General features: G+C 43.4%; 1 protein-coding gene across 1 annotated transcript in view; it reads left to right on the top strand.

The window, feature by feature from the left end:
- The window catches only part of CAMK1D (calcium/calmodulin dependent protein kinase ID), a 399721-nt gene that overhangs the window by 136966 nt on the left and 242679 nt on the right, over window positions 1–20076 (top strand). Inside the window, exon 2 of the mRNA XM_028506742.2 lies at window positions 17744–17875. Within this exon, the coding sequence (XP_028362543.1) occupies window positions 17744–17875 (132 nt within the window). The remainder of the gene's footprint in view (window positions 1–17743; window positions 17876–20076) is intronic.

Raw genomic sequence — 20076 nt, forward strand, 5'->3', positions numbered from 1 at the left:
TTCTCTGTGTCCATGGATTATACATGTATGTTCTTTGACTAATCCCTTCACCTTCTTTCATCCATCCTCCCTCCCCCACTCTCTCTGACAGCTGTCAGTGTGTTTCATGTTTCCATGCTTCTGTTTCTATTTTGTTCATCAGTTTATTTTGTTCATTAGACTCCGCATATGAGTGAAATCATATGGTATCTGTCTTTCTCTGGCTTATTTCATTTAGCACAATAGTCTCCAAGTCTATCCATGCTGTTGCAAAAGGTAAGATTTTTTTCTTTTTTATCGCTATAGTATTCCATTGTGTAAATGTACCACAGTTTTTTGATCCACTCATTTATTGATGGGCACTTAGGCTGTTTCCAACACTTGGCTATTATAAATAGTGCTGCTGTGAACATAGGGGTGCATAAGTTCTTTTGAATTGGTGTTTCAGGATTCTTAGTTATATTCCCAGAAGTAGAATCACTGGGTCCAAAGGCAGCTCCATTTTTTATTTTTTTGAGCAAACTCCATACTGTTTTCCACAGTGGCTGCGCCAGTCTGCATTCCCACCAACACCATGATCAAATGGGATTTCTTCCGGGAATGCAAAGTTGGCACAAAAGTGTTTCCCTTGAGATTGGGAACAAGACAGGGATGCCCACTTCCATCTCTCTTTTTCAGCATAGTACTGGAAGTCCTAGTCACAGTACTCAGTCAAGAATAAGAAATAACAGGCATCCAAATTGGGAAAGGAGGAAGTAAAACTGTCATGTTTAATTCTTTGTGTTTTATTTGTGAGACTGACCTTGGAACACATCACTGTTTATAGCTGGGGTTGGTGTTTCTTTGCCCTGAACCATCTCCCTCTTGTGTTGTCTGGTTGTGAGATTATATGAATGGAAGCAGTGTTTCATACACCGCTCCATCTCTCATCTCCTGGTCATTGTGTGTAATATGATGTAATGCTCCTTCATAGACACACCAATCATGAATTTATCCTTTTAAAGTCAGATTTTCATGCCATAAACTTCCAATTGGAAGTTTATGTATTGTATTTACTGTACAATCACAGAGCACTTTTTTGTACTCTACTGTTTAGATAAAATTTTCCATGCTTCTTCAGTCTTCATTGCCATGATTTTAATGGCTCTGTATTTTTGCCATAGTCCACTTCTCCTGCTACTACTCTTCAATATAATACAGACCCTCCACACTCATTGGGTAGTTCTATGGCCACTTTATTAGCAAAGAAGTGAACTGGCAGATGGCAACAGTTTCTACTAACTTGGTACAAACAGATTGTAGGTTTATTATCTCATGTGGAATAATGTAAAATATAGGGAATCCAGGGCTAGCATGGTGGCTCTATAAAGACACAAGGAATCTAGGTTCTTTGTATTTTTTTAATTCTATCATCATTAGTAAGAACTTCTATCCTCAAGATTACAAGTTGACTCCTGGAGATCTAGCCATCATGTCCTTATTCTAGAAGAAAAGGAAGGGCAAGGAACAGAAGAGTATGCCTCATGCCAATCAACACGCTTTAAAGAGTTCTTCTTTAAATGTAGAATCTACAGTGACTTGTTTTATTGTTCAGTGTTTTCTGGGCCTTGGTATTTGTGGATCTAGTTTCTCTAAACACACAAAAGCAGGGACTTTATTTTCTTTCATTATTAGTGGCTGACTGTCCTCATGAGAGTGGACAAGAAGTCCTCTGTGAAATCAATTCAAAGAAATAATAAGGCCAGGAAGAAAAATTAATATTTTTTGGCCAAATCCAGAGGTCATTCTGAGGGTCACCAGGCCTCTTTGGTTATATTATAACACTGTTGGTTGGTCACGTAGACTGAACCTGGTTAAAGCCCTCCCTTCCCGAGGTCCAAGTTTACTCTAGAAAATTCCCATTCCTCAAAGGTTACTCAAATACTTCTGCTTTGCAAAGATTCAGTGTTCAGTTTTGGCCAGGCAAATTTTGTTCTATTTCCTCTGAGTTCATGTAATGTTTTGTGACTGTTTTGTTTTATGGTCTATCACCTTATCAGAATAATTAACATTTACTGATCACATTAAGGAGTGAGTATATAGTTCCCATCTTTTCATTTAATCCTCACAACAACCCATGAGCTATGTGGTGTCACTGTCACCATTGTACTGAGGAGGACACAGGTTCTTAGATAGAATGCAAAGTGCTCCAGATGCTATTGGGAATGAAAGTTGGGCCTGTTAATAATTGTGCTGGATGCTGTGCATGAGCTGGGACTGTACTAGCGAAGTGGGCACCTAGGGCCTCTTTCCTCATGTGCCACCAACTCCTTTGGTTACATTAAAAAAATCGTTAAATGTTTCAACTTCATCAAAATAAACAAAAAAATATGTGAACAAGCTATCATGTGCACACCACCCAGATTGACCAAGTATTGATTTACATTCTGCCGTATTTGCTTCAGATTCCTCCAAAAAATGTTGTGGATACAGAATACAGTTATGGATGCACATCCCATTTCTTTTACCTTTCTGCAGTCAACCTGTGCCAGAAGTGCTGTGCATTTTGGGGAGGTGTCTTTAACCTTCTCTCCTTTCATGCATCTGGGGGGTGTCTATACTTTTACTGTATACATGTATACTACATGTCCCAACAATGTAGGGCTGCATGTTATTGGAGTGTATGTGTGTGTGTTTCATAGAGTGACACCCGTATTGAAATCAATACTGTAGATATTGTTTAGTAACCTGCTTTTTACCACACATTCTTACATTTTCAAGATTTATCTCTGTTAATAGATGGACACTCATCATTTAATTTACTTCAGAGTATTCCACTGAATGACTCTATCGGAGCCTACTTTTCTTGTTTGGGAGGTTTATTTTCCTCTAGATAAGCTGGAATATTACATCTTTCTAGATAAATACATATATCTCTAACTCATTCTTCTCAATAGCCATACAATAGCCCATAGGATAGCTGTACCATTCCACCATTACTAGAAATTCATGTTGTTTTCATTATTTTCCATTTTTATAGTACCACAATAAGTGTCTTTATACACATCACTGTTCTAAAATGAAATTTAACAGGGATAGCCAGATTTATTTCCAAAACTACTGTGGCAATTTATAGGCAGCCAGTTTCCCACATAAACTGACCTTTTCCCAACCTGATGAAAAGAGAGCTGTCCTGTTGTGGTTTTATTTTGAATTTTCTGGATGATCAGGATGGCGGAGTATCAGTTAATCTGTTCATCGGCCATTCAGTGAACTGTGTGTTTGTATCCTTGCCCACGCTGGTTTGCAGGACCGGAGCGCCTCCACTGGGCATGGTTTCTGTGAACAGAGCTCCTGGAGTTGGCCATGTGGCAGCCTTAAGGTGAAGTCCTCGGTGTCATAGGATGGTTGTAACTCTTCGTCTTATGTGTTGCAATCATTTCTCCATCCCCACCCCCCTTTTTTTATTTTTTTACTTTACTTACAGCATCTTTTACTATACTTATTTTATTTGTAAGACTTGAATATTTTCTTTTTTCAGATATGATCTTAGGGTTTTGTCTTTTAGGAAAGTTAATTTATGTATGCCTTCCAATTACTTTCTCCTAAATATTTCTAACACTTTTATTGTATTTCTCTTTAATCTGGAAATTTAAGCACACAGCTATCTGTTATTATAGCATGGCTAAGGCATTGGAACTTAATCACTAAATATGATTTGCTTGGATGCTGTATCAGATCGGATGCTCTGCTGACAAACAGTGATGTGACATATTTTCTCATCATTTTTTTTTAGATTTACACTTTGACCTTTTTTTTTCAAGTAAGATGATGCTTACAGAATAAAGAAGGCATGGCCAGCTAATGGCTGTTCACACTGGGGAGAGAGACCTGGACTAGTGTTTTTGTTTAAAAGTCAAGCAAAGAAGCAAGGTCATATAATTGTCCCTGATGTTTATCCTCAGGAAAGATGCCAGCATTGAAGCATCTCGGAGACTGATAGCTGATCTGCTTAGCTCTGCAGCGCTGTCATTTATGAGATGTGCTCCTGGGGGAGAAAGGGAGGCAGCAGTGATGAGAGGAAGGGAGCTCATTTGGCTGCTGCTTGTGAGGTAGATCTCATTTAGTGGTGAAAACGGTTTGTGGGTCCAGTTGCTATTTTTCAGCATACTTATCAGAAGCATCAACGTATGTGGCAAATGAAAAAAAAGTTAAATTATTTTAGTGTTACATTTCTGTGTGTATGTGATTTAGATAAATTTCTATAACCACCTTGGGTTGCTATGTGTCTTTGGGTTGAAATGACTTTTGCTATTACGCAGATGAAGTGCCAGCTCCAGGCTGGGTCTGAGGAGGTACAGACCAGTTGTGAGGTGGCCAGCAGATCTGTGATGCAATGCAGAATCGCACTCAGCCAGTGCTGTGCAGAAGACACACTGGCGACACAGTGTGGGAATTGGAGCTGGCTGATACTCGAATTCCAGTCTACCTTCACGGTGGGGTCTGAGAGCAGGCCTGGAGTGCTCACCTCTGCACCTTTTACCTGAGGCAGAAGCATCATCTCCATCTTGCAGGGGGCAAAGCTGAGGCAAGAAGAGGCAGAGTCTCAGCAGCTTCATGGGATCATTCAGGGGAGAATCAAAGGTCCTATTACTGCTTTTTGAGGAACTTGGACTAAATCAGCATCAGTTCTACTTTTCAGGGGTCATGAGAGGGATTAGTTAGCTAAAATGGTGGCTTTTGTGAAGCTAATGCTGGGCTGGAGTTTTAATGTTTATTATCTATCTATCTATCTATCTATCTATCTATCTATCTATCTATCTCACACAGAAGAAAAAAGTGTTCTTCAACTAGTGTATTCTCACATCTCTCAGCAACTGCCTCCCACCTTCACTTCAAACCCTTGCCATGGTCAAGGGGCATTGATGCTCTGTCTGGGTTTCCTGGACTTTGTTTTTTCCTTCCTTCACATAGTTCCAAGCACCCTGGCTATCTGTCCTTCTCTTACCAAGCCAGGGCCCTCACCAGCCCAGGGCCTTACACTTAGTGGTTTTTTCCGCCTGGAAAGTGTTCCTTGTAAAAGGGAGAAAACTGTACTTGAACAATGATTAAAATAAAACTTAAAAAAAAAAGAAATCTTTTGCTATCCTCTACTCCGATAGTTTCTCCAACAGTTTCTCAAACTTGCTTTTCTTCGGTTTTTGCATTTTTTAATTAAAAAAAGAAAGTGTTCCAGACTTGCTCAAGGCTTTCTTCCTTGTTCCATTCAATTCTGAGCAAAGAGGCCTGCCCTGACCACCCATCTGCAGATGTGCATGCTGTTTTTTTCTTTGCCTTTTCCTTGTTTCTTGCTCTTACCAACCCCTGACATGTGTATTTATTTACAGTCTTCCTTCTTCCTCACTGGCATGGGAGCTTCTGGGGACAGAAGGCTTGTTCCCTTGACCTCTATCCTCAGGGCCTCTATCCTCAGGGCCCGGCGTGTGAGAGTGCTCACTGCACCTCTGCTGACCAAGCAGCCAGAGTTCTTCCCCGCTGCCTGCTCACCGAGACAGCAGCAAGGCCGGGGGCAGGAAGCAGTTTGAAGTGAATGTGCCAGGGACAGGGGTTGGCAACAGCTGGTAGTTCAGGTTTCCTTGAAAGTGAAGTTCATCTTCACAGGGCAAGAGCTAACTGAGGTTTAAAATATGATAGTTTTCATTGTCATTAAGGACTTCCTGCTGAGCAGGTGTGCATGTCACCACGTGGCATGCTCCCGGGCAAGTCTTGGGTTTTAGAGGAGATGTCAGTAAGTCTGTCCCTTAACCCAAAGGAATGGCACAAGCACCGTAGTGGGATGGTTTGGGGAGATATCTCTGGGCAGTCAGGCCTTTTGGAGCTTCTCCATTCACCTGCCCTGGGAAATCCCGCTGTTTTGGGGTTGCCCATGCTTTACTTTTCACATATCTCAGCAGCCCATCCCTGAACGCTGCAGTGTCAGCCAGGGAGTGAGAACCGTGGAGTTCCTAATGATGCAGTCTGCCTTGCGTGGGGGGAAAAGGAGATGTGCTGCTGAGCCAACAGTGCCTTTCTCTGCCCTGATAGGAGAAGCCAAGAGCCTGTGCCCAGTGGCCTCTGTGGGGGCCAGAGCATCAGGTCACCACACCTGTCACTTGAGACTGGTGAGGCTGGTGGAGGCGGAGCAGCCCCTACATTCATTTCCATTGTCTCTGTGATGGAGCATAACTTTCATGTAATTGAAAGAAGCTCAGTGAACAATACCCCCTTGCTCCTGGCCTTCATTTTGCATGCAGTGGTATCTCAGGAAATAAGCTTTTGTGTTGGTGGGTAACCACTAGGCTGACTTATTGTTATTTTCTGCCAGAAATGCTGTAATCAGTACTTCCCAGCAAATTGATTAGTAGTTTGTGTGTGCATGATTTGAATGGTAAATAAAGCTTTATACCTTGTATCAAGGCACTAATGCCCAGGGACGTGTGAACTTTCCCTTTCTTTCAGCTGGGACAATGTCAATGTGATTATGTTGTAGGAAACGGGAGAACTTGTCAATTGTGCTGGAAGATTGTGTCACCTCTGTTAATCAGGAAATGAATAATGAGACATGTGGGCAGTTTAGAAAGAGAAGCAATTAACAGGTGGGGCAACAGAAGGGCCAATCTTCAGTCTACTGAGTTTTTGTGCTTTTGAAAAGAATGAAAGTTACTATGTGGAAAGTTAAGATATAAAGAAAATAATCAGAGTGCCTAATTGGATTGCTTGATAGGAGTGCCTTAGGAACACAGAGGTCCAAACTAAGAATTCTTCACTCCTGTAATGGAGGGTGTGGGTTCTTGAAGTAGGAGGGAAGAGAACCTTCAGCCCTCACCCTTGGGACTGTGTGCACGGACACGCTCAGAAACTCAGGAGCAAGCCCAGGCTATTGGGGCTCCGCGTGTGGGTTTTCTGGTAAAGAAAGTTTCCATGAATTTACCCATCATAGCCCAGATTGCTATTGGCACAGTGTGGGTGAGGATTTGGATATATTTTTTGGGTGGGAAATACAGTGAGAAAAACCCATGTACCTCACCCACTCTTACTTTTCTTGAATTATGGAATTAATTACACCTGGACAGGTGGCAGCATTTAAAAATGGAAAGACATGATTTTGGTATCAAGCTGGGGTTACAAGGTCAGTTTATTATCTTGTTATCAAAATTTTTAAACTTTTTGAACTTCAGTTTTCTCAGTTGTAAAATGGGAATAGTGTCATTATGTAGGGTTATTAGTAGAATTAGAAAATGGTTAGCAAATAGTTTAAAAATAGGCTTCTAATAAGGCTTTCCTAAGAGGTTTAGGTGATAATGGTGATGATTATTTAGGTTAGGGAAGCTTCATTCCTTGTCAGTACTCTGTCTTCCTGCGTATGGTTCTCTGTGCACACAAGGAAGCACGGAATCGCTGCGTGTCGGCCGACTTCTGTCTACAGCCTTGTGTGTGGAACTGTCCAGAACGCAGCCCAGTGAAGAAGAGATGTGCGGGGCATCCCAGCCTCTTAGTGTCGGAGACTCAGCCTGTTAAAAAGCAATCACTTATGTAAAAAGAAAGGAGGGAATTTTCAAGGTGAAAATATAGAAACTATCTTTTATATCACTCATAGGGAAACCATTTACCATAAGAGTTTTTGCATGGCAAAGCTGCATCGCTTTGCCTGGGAGCACACTTACCTGCTTCTGTCGAAGGTGATGTAGAACACAAAGAATCGCCTACTGTGCATTTGACTGCACCGAGAATCCCACATGGTAATCAGCTTTGCTCGTTTCCCTCGCTTGTTCAAAACCTATCCCTTCTCACTGCCTGCTGCACTGACGGTCTGCCACCTGATGCGTACAGTGGCCACAGGGCGAGCCTGGGCGACCTTCCCGGGGGCAGCGTTTCATCAATCCCTCACACCTGGGCTGGGATCCCAGCGCTTCCAGGCACTGGCTTTGAGATTTGGACAAGTTCTGGAACCTTGATGAGGTCAATTTCCTTATCTGAAAGATAGGGATCAATACTAATAATACAGATTTGTAATCTATATTAATTTCTTATTGCTGTGGTAACAAATGACCACACACTTGGTGGATTAAGACAGCACAAATTTATTATCTTACAGCTCCAGTCAGAAGTTCGGAAGTGGGTTGTACGGGGCTAAAGTCAAGAGGTTGGCAGGGCCATGCTCCTGCTGCAGGCTCCAGGGAAGAGCCCGTTCTTTGCCTTTGCAAGCTTCTAGAGGCTGCCCGCCTCCCTTAGCTTGTGGGCCCTTGTGCAGTGGCATCACTCTGCCTGCTGCTGGCCTCCCCTCTCCTTCTCTGCCTCCGGCCCTCCTGTCTCTTATAAGGCCCCTTATGATTACTTTGGGCCCACTTGAATAATCCAGGAAACTATTGCCATACTAAATCTCTTAACCTAGTCACAGCTTCTAGATATAAAGGCAATAAGGAACTAATTTTCACAGATTCCAAGGACTAAGACATGGGCATCTTCAGGGGGCCATTATTCTGTCTGCCATAGTATTCTGCAGTGTTGTGAATATAAATGATGTGTTTTACACACACACAGCATGTCCTTAGCATTGTGCTGTACACAGTAAACCAGTCCTCCCACACTCCTCTCATGCGTATAGATTCGGGCAGGGCCTGGCTCTGGAATGGGTTCTGTTTTTATCAAATTGCCTTTCTTGATACTTCCCGTTGTTTTCGTCTGTTGACAAATACTTATCCTTTCATTTCAAGCTCCCATTCTTGGTTGGAAACTTGAAATGAAAGTTTAGTGTTATTTTTGAATGATCTCTATGAAGAAAAGTTTTTCTTCAAAACTATTGAATTTCTTCTGTGGAGAAGGTGTCCAGGCTAATTGTGAGCCAAGCTGAGAGGGCTGGGTCGCCAGAGCACACCAGTCCTATTTAGGCAGGTATTCCGGACAGTGCACGCTGTGAACTTGGCTGTGTATAGGGGGGATGTTATTGACGTTTCATTAGTAGGGTATTAATCCAGCAAGAACATCTAGTACAAGGCTTAAATTAGCCAGAGAGTGATTTTGCATAGATGTTTATTGATTATTCTCTTTCTTTTTCCAAAAATTTCTGATGTCATTAAATAACTTTCAATGGAAAACAGCTCATGTACATAGTAAAGTGGGTAAAAATTAAGTCTCCCAACCAGCCTCCCCGCAGGCTTCCCCCTGGAGGCAGCAGTGTTCTTTGTGTGTGTTATGCAAGTGGGAAGATAATAGGCACTGCGCTCTGCACATTTATTTTTTCACTTAACAATGTATCTTGGGGATAATTCCATATTAGCAGACACTAATCTGCTTTATTATTTTAAATGGCTGTATAGTTCTTCAATGCAATTTTAGATTTTAATTTACTTAACCAGTTCCCTACTGATGGATATTTAGGATATTTTCAGTGTTTTGCTATTTCAAATTTTCATTGATTTTTTTTACCTGATTAGGATAGGCCTTCTGTTTTCTTTATGTAGATACAGCCAAATGTCCCTTTAATGTAGTAATTATTATGACAACAATGACTGCAGGGTTTTGTGAGGGTTTTTTGATGAGGGACTTGAAAGGCTAATTAGAGTACACCGATGTTGGCATAGAGCTCAAAAGCACTTTCTTTCAAGTCACCTGTTGATATACCTGCCCTGAACAACAGTTAGAGTAAGCTTTTAAAAAGTGCTTAAAATAAGGGCCTTTCAGAGGCTCCCAGCGAGTGGGCACGGCCACGTGAGGGGAGGGCAGCCGGGATTAATCATAAACATCCACCCAGCTTCACGACTGTGGTTCTATTCACCATGTGGCAGAGATGTCCTCCAGCCCCACCAAAGACTGTGCATCTGGTGTTAGGAGGTCATTGGACCTTCGTAGCCATCACAGGAGAAAGGGACACGAGGGTCTGATAGGTCTGGGTCCCTGCTATAAGGGATGGAATTGATAAAGGGGAGGGTCATTCTGAAGAGCCACCCATGTGGGGAGAATCCTTGTCAAACAGAAGATCTGTGGAGACCACAGTGAGAAGTACCACTGGGAGGTGTGCACAATTGGGGAAGAAGGCTGGAGAATACACCGCAGCTCCAGTTTCATCCCAGTCATTACACTGGTCATCTGTGTCAACTATACCCTTGCCCAATATATATACAACCCACACAGATGCTTTATGTGCCCTTTAGTGTATTAGCCTTTTAGTTGTGGCGACAAGGAGACCGCAATCCCAAGGGAACTGAATCTTTTATCCTGCCACCACCTCCCCAAACCAGGCGTTTATTAATGTTCCCTATTGGTGAGCTAAGAAAAAAATGACTGCCTCACTTGGGTTTCAGATCGGCCTTTCACAAGTGACTGCAGAAGAGCAGAGATAAAATACGGGGCCTTGTTAGAGAAGTGAAGGGGAAGATGCTGTGCTATTAAGTGAAGCATGTTCTTTAGAAGGCGGCAGTATGCATTCACTGGGAATTTATTTGCCTTCTGTGTTTGGATCATTGAAGCAATTAACAGGAACGATTCAGCACCACAGAAAAATCTTAAGGAACCAAAGATGCCAATGCAGTGACTGTGCTGGTGTTCTGAAGCCTTCCCCTGTGACATGCATTGTCACACCCAGATTTGCTCCAGTGGTTTCAGACATAGGGGTGTACGTGGCATGAGGGTTAATCTGGACAGAAAGTCAGGCTGATTGTGTGAATATTTAAAAATATCTCACCATGGTTTTTGAATCTTTTATACAAGGTTGCTAATCATTGTGGAATTTACCAGTTGAAGAGAAAGATGTAATTTTTGGAGTGAAAACAAAATAGCTGTTTTTAGTAGGACTCTCCCTATTCCAATGGATAACTTAAGTTGAGGATGTGTCTCTCATTTCAACTGGATGGTGAAACATGGGTCCAAATTAATAAAACCCTGAGTTAAAAGTTATTTTTAAGAAATGAAATTTTAATACTTTAACTGAACATATTGCTTACAATATAATTGTCAAGTAGTGGGTTTTAGAAGATGCACTGTAATGATTAGATGTTATATTTAGAAAGGGTACCAGTTTTCATGCACATATATTTGTTCTTGAAACATGTGAAGCAAAACTTTTTTGCTTTGTTTGCTGGGCAGAACATTATTTTTCAGATTAGGCGTGGCTTTCTTCCAGCCAAAGAGCTAAATGAGCACTACAGGATGTCATTAGTGGTATGTGAATTAGTGAAGATATTAAACTGAAGATTCTACCAGACAGAGTTGATGTCACTTCTAGAATTGCCTAGTTTCTGCCTGGAGAGTTGCTTAGCACTGAGACCATTCAACTCCATGCCTGTTGTTGTCACCTGTTTGCATTCTCGGGGTCAGTAAGACTATTGTTTGGGTTAGAAGACAGGCTCTCATATTTTAAGAACTGATTCCTCTCTGGAGCAATAGGTCTAAAAGGCACCTGTTCATCTCTTTATTATCTAAAACCAAATATCACCAACTTCATTTTTTAATTTAGGGTTTTTTTCCTAACTAGGCCTTAATATTGTTCTGGCATGACACTGAGGAAAATAGTATGCTTAGTGGAAAAGAACATTTTAATTTATGGTTCAAGAACAGGGAGTAATGTCTGTTGGCCCAGTTGCCCAGCACAGTAATGGTGATCTGCTAGAGGCAATGTCATTATTAAAGTTAATAACACGATCAATCTGATTTGTATGTAGAATGACTAAAAAGCTCAAAAAGGCAATGATCCAGTAATAGCTGACTCCAAGCTAATAGGGCAGATCATTTCAGCACCATCTGATTATTTCTTGGTCTAATTTGGGATGGATATAATTTTCTGAGTGATCAGTTACTACCGTGAATCAAAAAGACAGCTTTGGAATTCCTGATTCCTGTTGAAAATCAGGGGTATCTTTTTCAGTGAAATGGGATGGACATTTGTGGAGTGCCTAAAATGTGCTCATCACAGTGGGTTGTTAGAGGCTACATGTTTATGTGTCTGTGATTAAATTTCTATTGTATAAGAAAATAATTTACTTTTGAATTATGTGCACTTAGAGGCACCAGCCCATGTACTACTACTTTTAGGTGCTATCTGATATTTTTCTTAACTTCAGGTTAAAGATCATTAGAAACTGGGAAAGCAGAATCCATAGATTCTTGTTTCTGCTTTTTTTGTGATAATGATTGGTAGTGAGCAGGTGGTTAGCCAGCACATCTTTGGGCTTGGCTTAGCTCTGAGTTTTGATCTCAATATATAGCAGCAGATCTGGAGGTAAGGTACTCAGAATAGCTCTAGGATTTTTGAACAACTAGAAGGTAAATGTCTATCTTTAGTTCCAAAGCCTTTAAATGTCTGTTTTTAGCCAAGGCATCCTCAGGGCACATGGCTTTTGTGCTGCTTGCTCAAGGAACTTGGGAATATAAGGAATTCCCAGAGCACATTCCCACTTCTTTTCTTTGCCTCCCATTAGTCAGTGGGAGTGGAATCGGTTGACTCCTGGAGGACTCGGTTCATACCCCCAGGGCGGGCTTTGCACTGTGGACAGTCTACCATTGTTGTGCCAGGATTCCGTTCTTAAAACCAAATAGATAGAACAAAACAGAACAGCCTTTTTGTTTTTACAGCCATAGTGGATAAAGTTAAAGTAAAAAGTAGTTGTCTAGAATTCTTTAGTCAGCAAAGAAAATATGACCATTTTCCTTGAGACTTGAAAATTCAGCTCTCTAAAGATTGCTTATTTTGTCCTGACTGGTGTGGCTTAGTGGGCTGGGCATTGTTCTCCAAACTGAAAGGTTGCAGGTTTGATTCTTGTTCAGGGCACGTGCCTGGGTTGCAGGCCAGGTTACCGGTAGAAGGTGTGTGAGAGGTAGCCAATGGATGTTTCTCCCATATGTCAGTGTTTCTGTACCTCTCTTTCTCCCTCCCTTGCACCCTCTCTAAAAAATAAATAAAATCTTTAAAACAAAAGTTCTTTAAAAAAAGATTGTTTATTTCCTCCTGGGTACCTGGGGGAAGCTTCCTCAGAGTAAGCTGCCTCCAGGTGATGATTTGATTTTCTTGGAAATGTGGAAGAAAAAGGGGAAGGATTCAACTTTTGTTATTTGTACAGCTTATCTTTAGGAGTCAAAAATATGTATTTAGCATTTCAAGAATAGCTTTTTGTTTGACCTTTTCGGTAATTTGTCATAGAGATTTAATTTAGATGGAAACTTGGTGGGCGTTCTTCTTTTAAATAGAATAATATTTTTCTTTAGAAATCAAAGATTATGTCACAACTTGAAAAATGCAATTTTCAAAACACTGGAATTCTACTTTTCTCATGATTATGTATTTTCTAAAGTCTACATAAAAATCTGACCTCTCCTCTTCCCCCCAAAATTTTACTTACTTAACAAGGATGAAGGTTTATGAGGAGAAATGTCATATTATAAATTCACAAATTTAATACTTTTACCAGTCAAGACCAGTGGACAGTGGATAATTGAAACTGTGGAAAGCAAAACCGTGGGTAGGAGGGGATCACTGTATATCATTTCTCTTTCGGATCTGCAGCACAGGGGAAATATGGAGGGCTAGGTGGAGAATCAGAGGAGCCCCAAACAATGGTGATCGTCAAATCTGCCTTGGGTAGCAGGCGGTGCAGGTATCGTTGGGCATGGAGACACAGGAAGGAATGATTTAGGACTCGCACTCTCATGCAGGCAGGCTCAGAAAGGACCACGATGGGATGTGTACGTGGGTTCAGGTAGGTGTAAGCCAAGTGTGTGGGGCTCAGAATGAGGACCTTGTGCTGTCTGGTTGAGAAGTGGCTGAGCAAGCCTTCAAAGAGAAGGAAATGGACCAGCTGGGCCCTTTAAAATATAAATGGAATTTTGCCAAACAGAAAGAAATGGGAATAGTGTTCCAGGAAGGGGGAGGTAGGCAGGACTTGAATGAAGGCCAGTGGTACAAAAGGGCATGGGAGTGCTCGGGAACTGCCAGTTGACTGATGTGGTCAGGCGGAGGAGATGTGTGTATAGTGTGGTGGTGTGTTCGTGGTGGGGAAGATGGCCCCAGTGGTAGATGAGCTCACAGGTGTGGGGTCCATTTGGGAAGCACTTCGATTGCCATGGTAGCCTACAAAGGAGTTTAAACTTTATCCCCTGTAGATATGAAACCTCAAAGTTTTAAGATGGGTAGTAACATGATCAGATCTTTGTAGTCACAGGTCAGAGATAGCAGATGAGAGGTGGGCTTGCTGGGGGCAGAGGAGCTGGAAGAGAGCCGTGGAAGTAGCCCCAAGTGAAACAACTGGAACCACAGCCAGAACAGTGGTGTAAGGATGGAACAGACAGTGTTTGTCTGTTTGTTTGTCAGTGTTTGACAGATGGAAGTGTTTGAGAGTCTTTTTATGGAAGACCTGAGTATACTTGATGATGAAATGAGAGGACTGGAATAGGGTTCTAGGCTACGTTTACTGGATCAGTAGAAATGAGAAAGGATAGAGGAGAGAGAAGTTTTGATGTGAAGCCACTGTTGTTCTTTTATTTTGGTTATGGTGCTCTTGAGAGCCTAGTCAGGAGATTTATCCAGAAAGACCCAGTAGGCAGTTGGAAAGAAGAAATTTGCACATGAGAGAGATTAAAATTTCAATAAAGGTTAAGGGGCCTTGAGGAGATTGGCGGAAACTGGAAACAACAGACTCCCCAGGGGGAGAGTATAGAGTAGGATGAACGGAGGGCAGAGGGTGCAGCCTTGGAGATCATTGACGTCTGACGGGAGGAAGAGGTGCAGGTGAAGATGGAGAGACAATGGTGGAAGGTGAGAACTTTGCCTTAGAACCCAGAAGAAGAGAGAGTTTTACAAAGGAGGCTAAGACCCTCACAGGCCACACAAAGACCCATAGGATGAGCACAAGAAGAAGCCACTGGAATAAGCAGTTGGGAGACCCCACCCCCTAGGGGCCCGGATCTCCTGATTCTAGTCAGGCGGTGGAGAGGGGGGACGTCAGACTGCAGAGAGCAGGAGGCCTGGGTGCCGGGTGCGGGCTGGCCACCCACAGGCTGCCATTTCAAGATACAAGTGCAATTCAGTCTGGCTGGAAGGCTCTCGCATTCCATTTTAATACACATTGCTTGTACTTCACAGATGATAGAGTGAAACTTGCTTTGACCTCTCTGTATTTTAAAACTTTGTAATTCTCTGTCCCAGTTTATGTTCCTAGGGAATTTGTGTTTGTTTTTTTGGGGGGGGGGTTGTTTGATGGTTTTATGGGCTTTCAAGCAATCTTTCTTGCATGTCTTCCTTCATGCCACCAGCCTCCTCTCAGCCTACCCCTCGCAGAGACCCAGGGACACACACACCATTTTGCTGTGTAATTACATTGAAAGTGCCCAAACTCTTCATTCATGAGTTTCTGTTTCTGATGTTTTTAATTAGCTTTCCTGGAACAGGGAAGTGTCTTCAAGTGATTTCTATTTATTGCAAGAACAATAACAGTTTATGCTAATCTTATATCCCTTAAGAAGACCAGAGAGCTTTGTCTTTGGAAAGCTTGAAGAAGGTAAATGAACATTGTTTGGCTAAATGAGGAAGCAGGTGGATTTGCCCACTCAGTGAGGGTGGCACTCCCCAAATGCAGCCTGACCCTCCATTTCTGGCACCTTCCAGGCAATGAGGAAGCACTTCTCCTTTGTAGCTCCTGATAGCTACAGCTAAGCACAGGGCTCCTCTGCATTCACGTCCATCCTGAGGAGGCAGGAGCGCGGGTGGGTGCAGAGTGGGGTCTGACAGCAGTTTTCCGTCCGAGCTCTGGCAGCTTGGCTGCCACTGCTAAAGGGCTTCTCCACCTTCTGGAAAACTCATGTAGTAAATCCAACAGACTCAGGAGAGAAACCACTGTGGTGATGCCAGCCTCAGGGTCCTGAGTGGCAAATAGGGAACCTGAAAACGAATGCATGGGGTTCCTCAGCCATGGTGTTGGACTCGTGGTGTCTCCTCACTGATCTTCTCTCCAACATTGGTTTTGTTCCGCCTCCTGGAGGATAGCAAGAGGGACCACGTATGTAGTCATCCACAGTTTCTTCCATCTGAGAACCCTCCCTGGCTTTGGGATGAATCCATCTGGGTCTGTCCCTGAGACAGAAGCCAGGGGGAGGGACAACTCCTGGGTTGGGGGACTCCCTAACATTGTGTAAATTGGTCTTTTTGAGCAAAAGCCATTGGCAGTGACCAAGTGTTGCTGGGAATGCCCTATTCCACATATCACTCTGTGAGAAGTCCGCTGTGGGTTTTCATGTATTTGTATTTCAGAGTGGCTCTTCTGGCTGGTTCCACATGAGGCCTGAGGAACGGTGAGGGGAGAATCCTACTTGGCCGATCATTTGTGAATTTGAGCAGAATGTCTTAATTCTGGCATTTTCCATGTGGTTCTCTTGTGCCGTGCCCATCCTCTGTCCCCCAGGTTTATATAATTAGGTACAGACCTGGAAGACAGACGGGCTTCTCTCACGGGAGTCCGTGTTCCAGTAGGACCACTGTTCCAAACACACAGCTAATTGTACTGAGTGGGGTGAATTCCTCTCACTGGAAGGGATTTTAAAAATATCTGTTTGTCTTCCTTTGGTCCATGACAGATGCACAGCCCTTCAAATGGGAAAGGAGAGGGAGAGGAAGGTACATTCTCCCAGCTTTGGCATTTCTGTGGCATTGGCTGAAGAACAAAAGCCCCCGAGGCACTGGCATTGGGAGGACATTGGTCTTTCCAGTGGTTTCCTTTGATGCAGGGGGGGGCTGTCTCTCATCATAACTGTGCGGAAGCCATGCTTTGTGTCTCTCTGAGGACAGAAGAGAAAGTCTAGGGACAGAATGACTCAGTGGCTTGTGGTTTTCTTGGACTTGTGTGCACAGATCCAAGTTGCTGAGATCTGAAGTGGACAATGGAGGAGCCTGTTTTTGTTTCAGAGTCACTGGGGATGTGTTGCCCCCAATCTGAGTGTGGCTCCCAGGCCCTGCCTGCTGGCAAGTACAGGACATGGTGGTGGGGGGACCGAAGATGACCACTGAGGCCCTGGCTCCGGGGCTTACTGACCACAGGGGCCTTTCTGGAGAAATGGGCTATCTGGCCTCGAGTCCTGGTTACATTCTCAGCTTGTTGCCCTGCCCTTGCAGAGTTAAATTTCTGTTTCCAGGCAGGAGAGTCTCTCCCAGGCAGGGCTTCATTTGTGTCTTTGTTTGTTTGTTTTGTATAATGAAGAAGCAAGCCTAGTTATTGAACACTTGCATACCCTTCCCAACTGGTTAGTTAACCCCATGTCAATGTCACGTGTTGTGCTGATTCACGTTTTAGCTACATTCTTACATATCTGGGAGAATTAATTACATTTTGTGAAGCACTCTTAAATTTTCTTGGGTGAAAAGGCCTGTGAGGAATCTCGTCACTTTAGTATGAGTTCTGGCCTACTTGGAGTAGGGGCGCAGACCGCTCAGATGGGCACAGTCTTTCTTGTAGGAACCTTGCTGGGGGCGTCTCTGTTTGCTCCCACGTGACTGCAGCAGTATTGTCCTCCTGGGGGGCAGGCGGCACAGGGAGGCAGCCAGACCCACGTGGACGTCCGCGTGCCCCTCTGTGTGAGGGCACGTGTGTGGGCTTGTTTACTTAAAGGAGTTTGGTTGGGAGTGATGCTGGATAATAAAGTAACAGTAATGCTGGTGGTGTTGGTGTTGCTACTATCGCCCAAACCGTGGTAGTGGGACTAGAGGAGCCGCTCTGGAACCCCACACTTTTGAACCTAAACTTCTCTTTTTCTCCCTCTTTCTTCACAGCGGGGCATTTTCTGAAGTGGTCTTAGCCGAAGAGAAGGCAACTGGAAAGCTCTTTGCAGTGAAGTGCATTCCTAAGAAGGCGCTGAAGGGCAAAGAAAGCAGCATAGAGAATGAGATAGCCGTGCTCAGAAAGTAAGTGCCAGAGGCACCGCCTTCTTCCCCCATGGCCTTGGGGTTGTCGGTGATCCCTAATCCACAGGAGGGAGGAGGCTGTGGGTGCTGGCCTCCCAGGGTCCAACGAGGGTGATCAGAACACTGGCCAGCAGGGAGCAGGTGGGCTCTGTTAATGATGGCTGATGCTCATGAAGTGCATTCAGAGCGATTTTCAACTGTAGGTCTATGTCTTACAATGTTTGCAGCAGTGGTTTGAGGTAGTTATTTTTTTTCCTAACATCACAGCCCTCACATCACAGCCCTCACTTAGACTTGGGTTTGAACTAAGACCCTGACACTCACTCTAGCGAGTGACCTTGGGCCAGGTACTGAGCTCTGAGCCTCCTCTGTCAAATGACGTTAATCATATCTCTACATACAGTCTCAGGATTAAGGGAGGTGGTGCTCCACCAGTGTTTGCAAAGTGCTTTCAACAGCAGCTGCTACACAGTAAGTGCTCACTGAAGGGTGGCTGCCATCATCACGGCTACTAGTATCATTGTTGTTGTTGCTGTGTTTTATAATGAGGAGATGAAGCTCAGAGGGCAGAGTCACTTGTTCAATGCCTTGCAGAGCCTGGAATGCCAACCCCGCCAGTGTTATTTCCACACTCTGATGGGTCTTCCTTTCTGCCCCGCACGAGGTACCCAGAAGGTCCCATAGAGTTCAGATGTAAGTGCTTTACCTCTTCACTGAGCTTTATTTGTGTTCCCCATGTGGAATAGAATCAAATCCAAATCTCAGCCTTAGTATAATGGCACACACAGGACCGTTCCAGTGTGGCTGGACCCCCCTGGATGATGACCTCCCAATACTGTGCTGTCCATTGTGGTCAAGCCCTTCCTGGTGTCTCAGAGGGATTGGAGGAACAAACCCTTATATGGTACCTGCTTTTCCCTGTTTGGAGTTGTATCTGAGTATTGTGCTGTGAAATTTTTAAGAACTTCTATTAATAAAAGATGTTAGAAATATCCTTGAAATTTTTGGGATTTGGAACGAGCTTAGGGCAAGAATCCTGTCCAGATAAGCAACATGGAATGGGAACAAGCCTTGTAGGGCCTTAAAACAAAATGTCACGCCCATACATTCTTCCCGAGTAACCCAGCCACCCCCCATGTCTGTCTCAGGGACAAACAGTGCCCTGTGCACGCTGCTTTGCTGCCATTAGGACAAGCCCGGCACCACCAAGGTAGTCGGGAGGGAGAGTCCATCCTGTTCCGTATGCTATGCAATGTGTGTTCCCGAACAGATGGGCTAAACAGCTCTTCACTCATTTGTTTGAGTGAAGAATTGGGGTTTTCACTCATTTGTTCGATCATTTAGATGGTTTCTAGCTTTCCTGGATTGTCTCTTTGGGACGCAAAGAGTTTCAGATTGTCTGAGGATTGCATGGCATAATTCCATGGAAGAAAACTGGGGAAAACAAATTACATTAGCATCAAGCAGGAAAATGCTATGTTAATGAAGCATTTATTTAAAATTTCCAGTATGAAATCAACACTTGGAGAAACAGGTATTTGCTAGGTATTAAGTTGCTGCCATGTTGCAAGTATTTGACATTCTAGGTGGAATTCTAGATGCGGGCCCAAAGCCTTCCAGAGGCTCTGATTTGGTTGGGCACAGGGGCTGCCCACTGCTGGATCGAGGTGCGGCCCTTATTTTTATATGTCTCCTTCACTGGCTTAGGAGCCACAAATCCAGGGGAGCCAGTGTGATTTTTCATCTATGTGGGCAGGGGACGTGGAGGGAGACTTCATGAGTTATGCTGGTAATGCTGCAGCCATTCTGCTTTAATTAGTGTCTCCGCCCGTGTCTCCATCAAATAATCATCTTTGCCAGGGAGAGGGGTTTAAACGGTGAGGCCAAAGATTGTGAATAACTCATTTTGATAGTTTCACACTGTCAGCTTTTGACATATCTTGAAACATGATCCCTTCTTTTAGGAATACAGAACAAAGAAATGAGATAAGAAGGTGTTATATTTCCAAGACTGATGGTTTTTTTTTTTTTTTTGGTCCTTTACAAATAACTTAGAAGTTGAAAAAGAGGCGATTCCACATCATAAGTAGCCAAAAGCAAAGGATCTGAGGTGTAAAGAAATGGTTTGGGAACCACTGTTAGAATGCCATTATTGAAACATTCATTCATTTAACCAATATTTATTAAATTCCTGTGTATCA

Source organism: Phyllostomus discolor, chromosome 1, assembly GCF_004126475.2.
Source record: "Phyllostomus discolor isolate MPI-MPIP mPhyDis1 chromosome 1, mPhyDis1.pri.v3, whole genome shotgun sequence".
Classification (NCBI taxonomy): Eukaryota; Metazoa; Chordata; class Mammalia; order Chiroptera; family Phyllostomidae; genus Phyllostomus; species Phyllostomus discolor.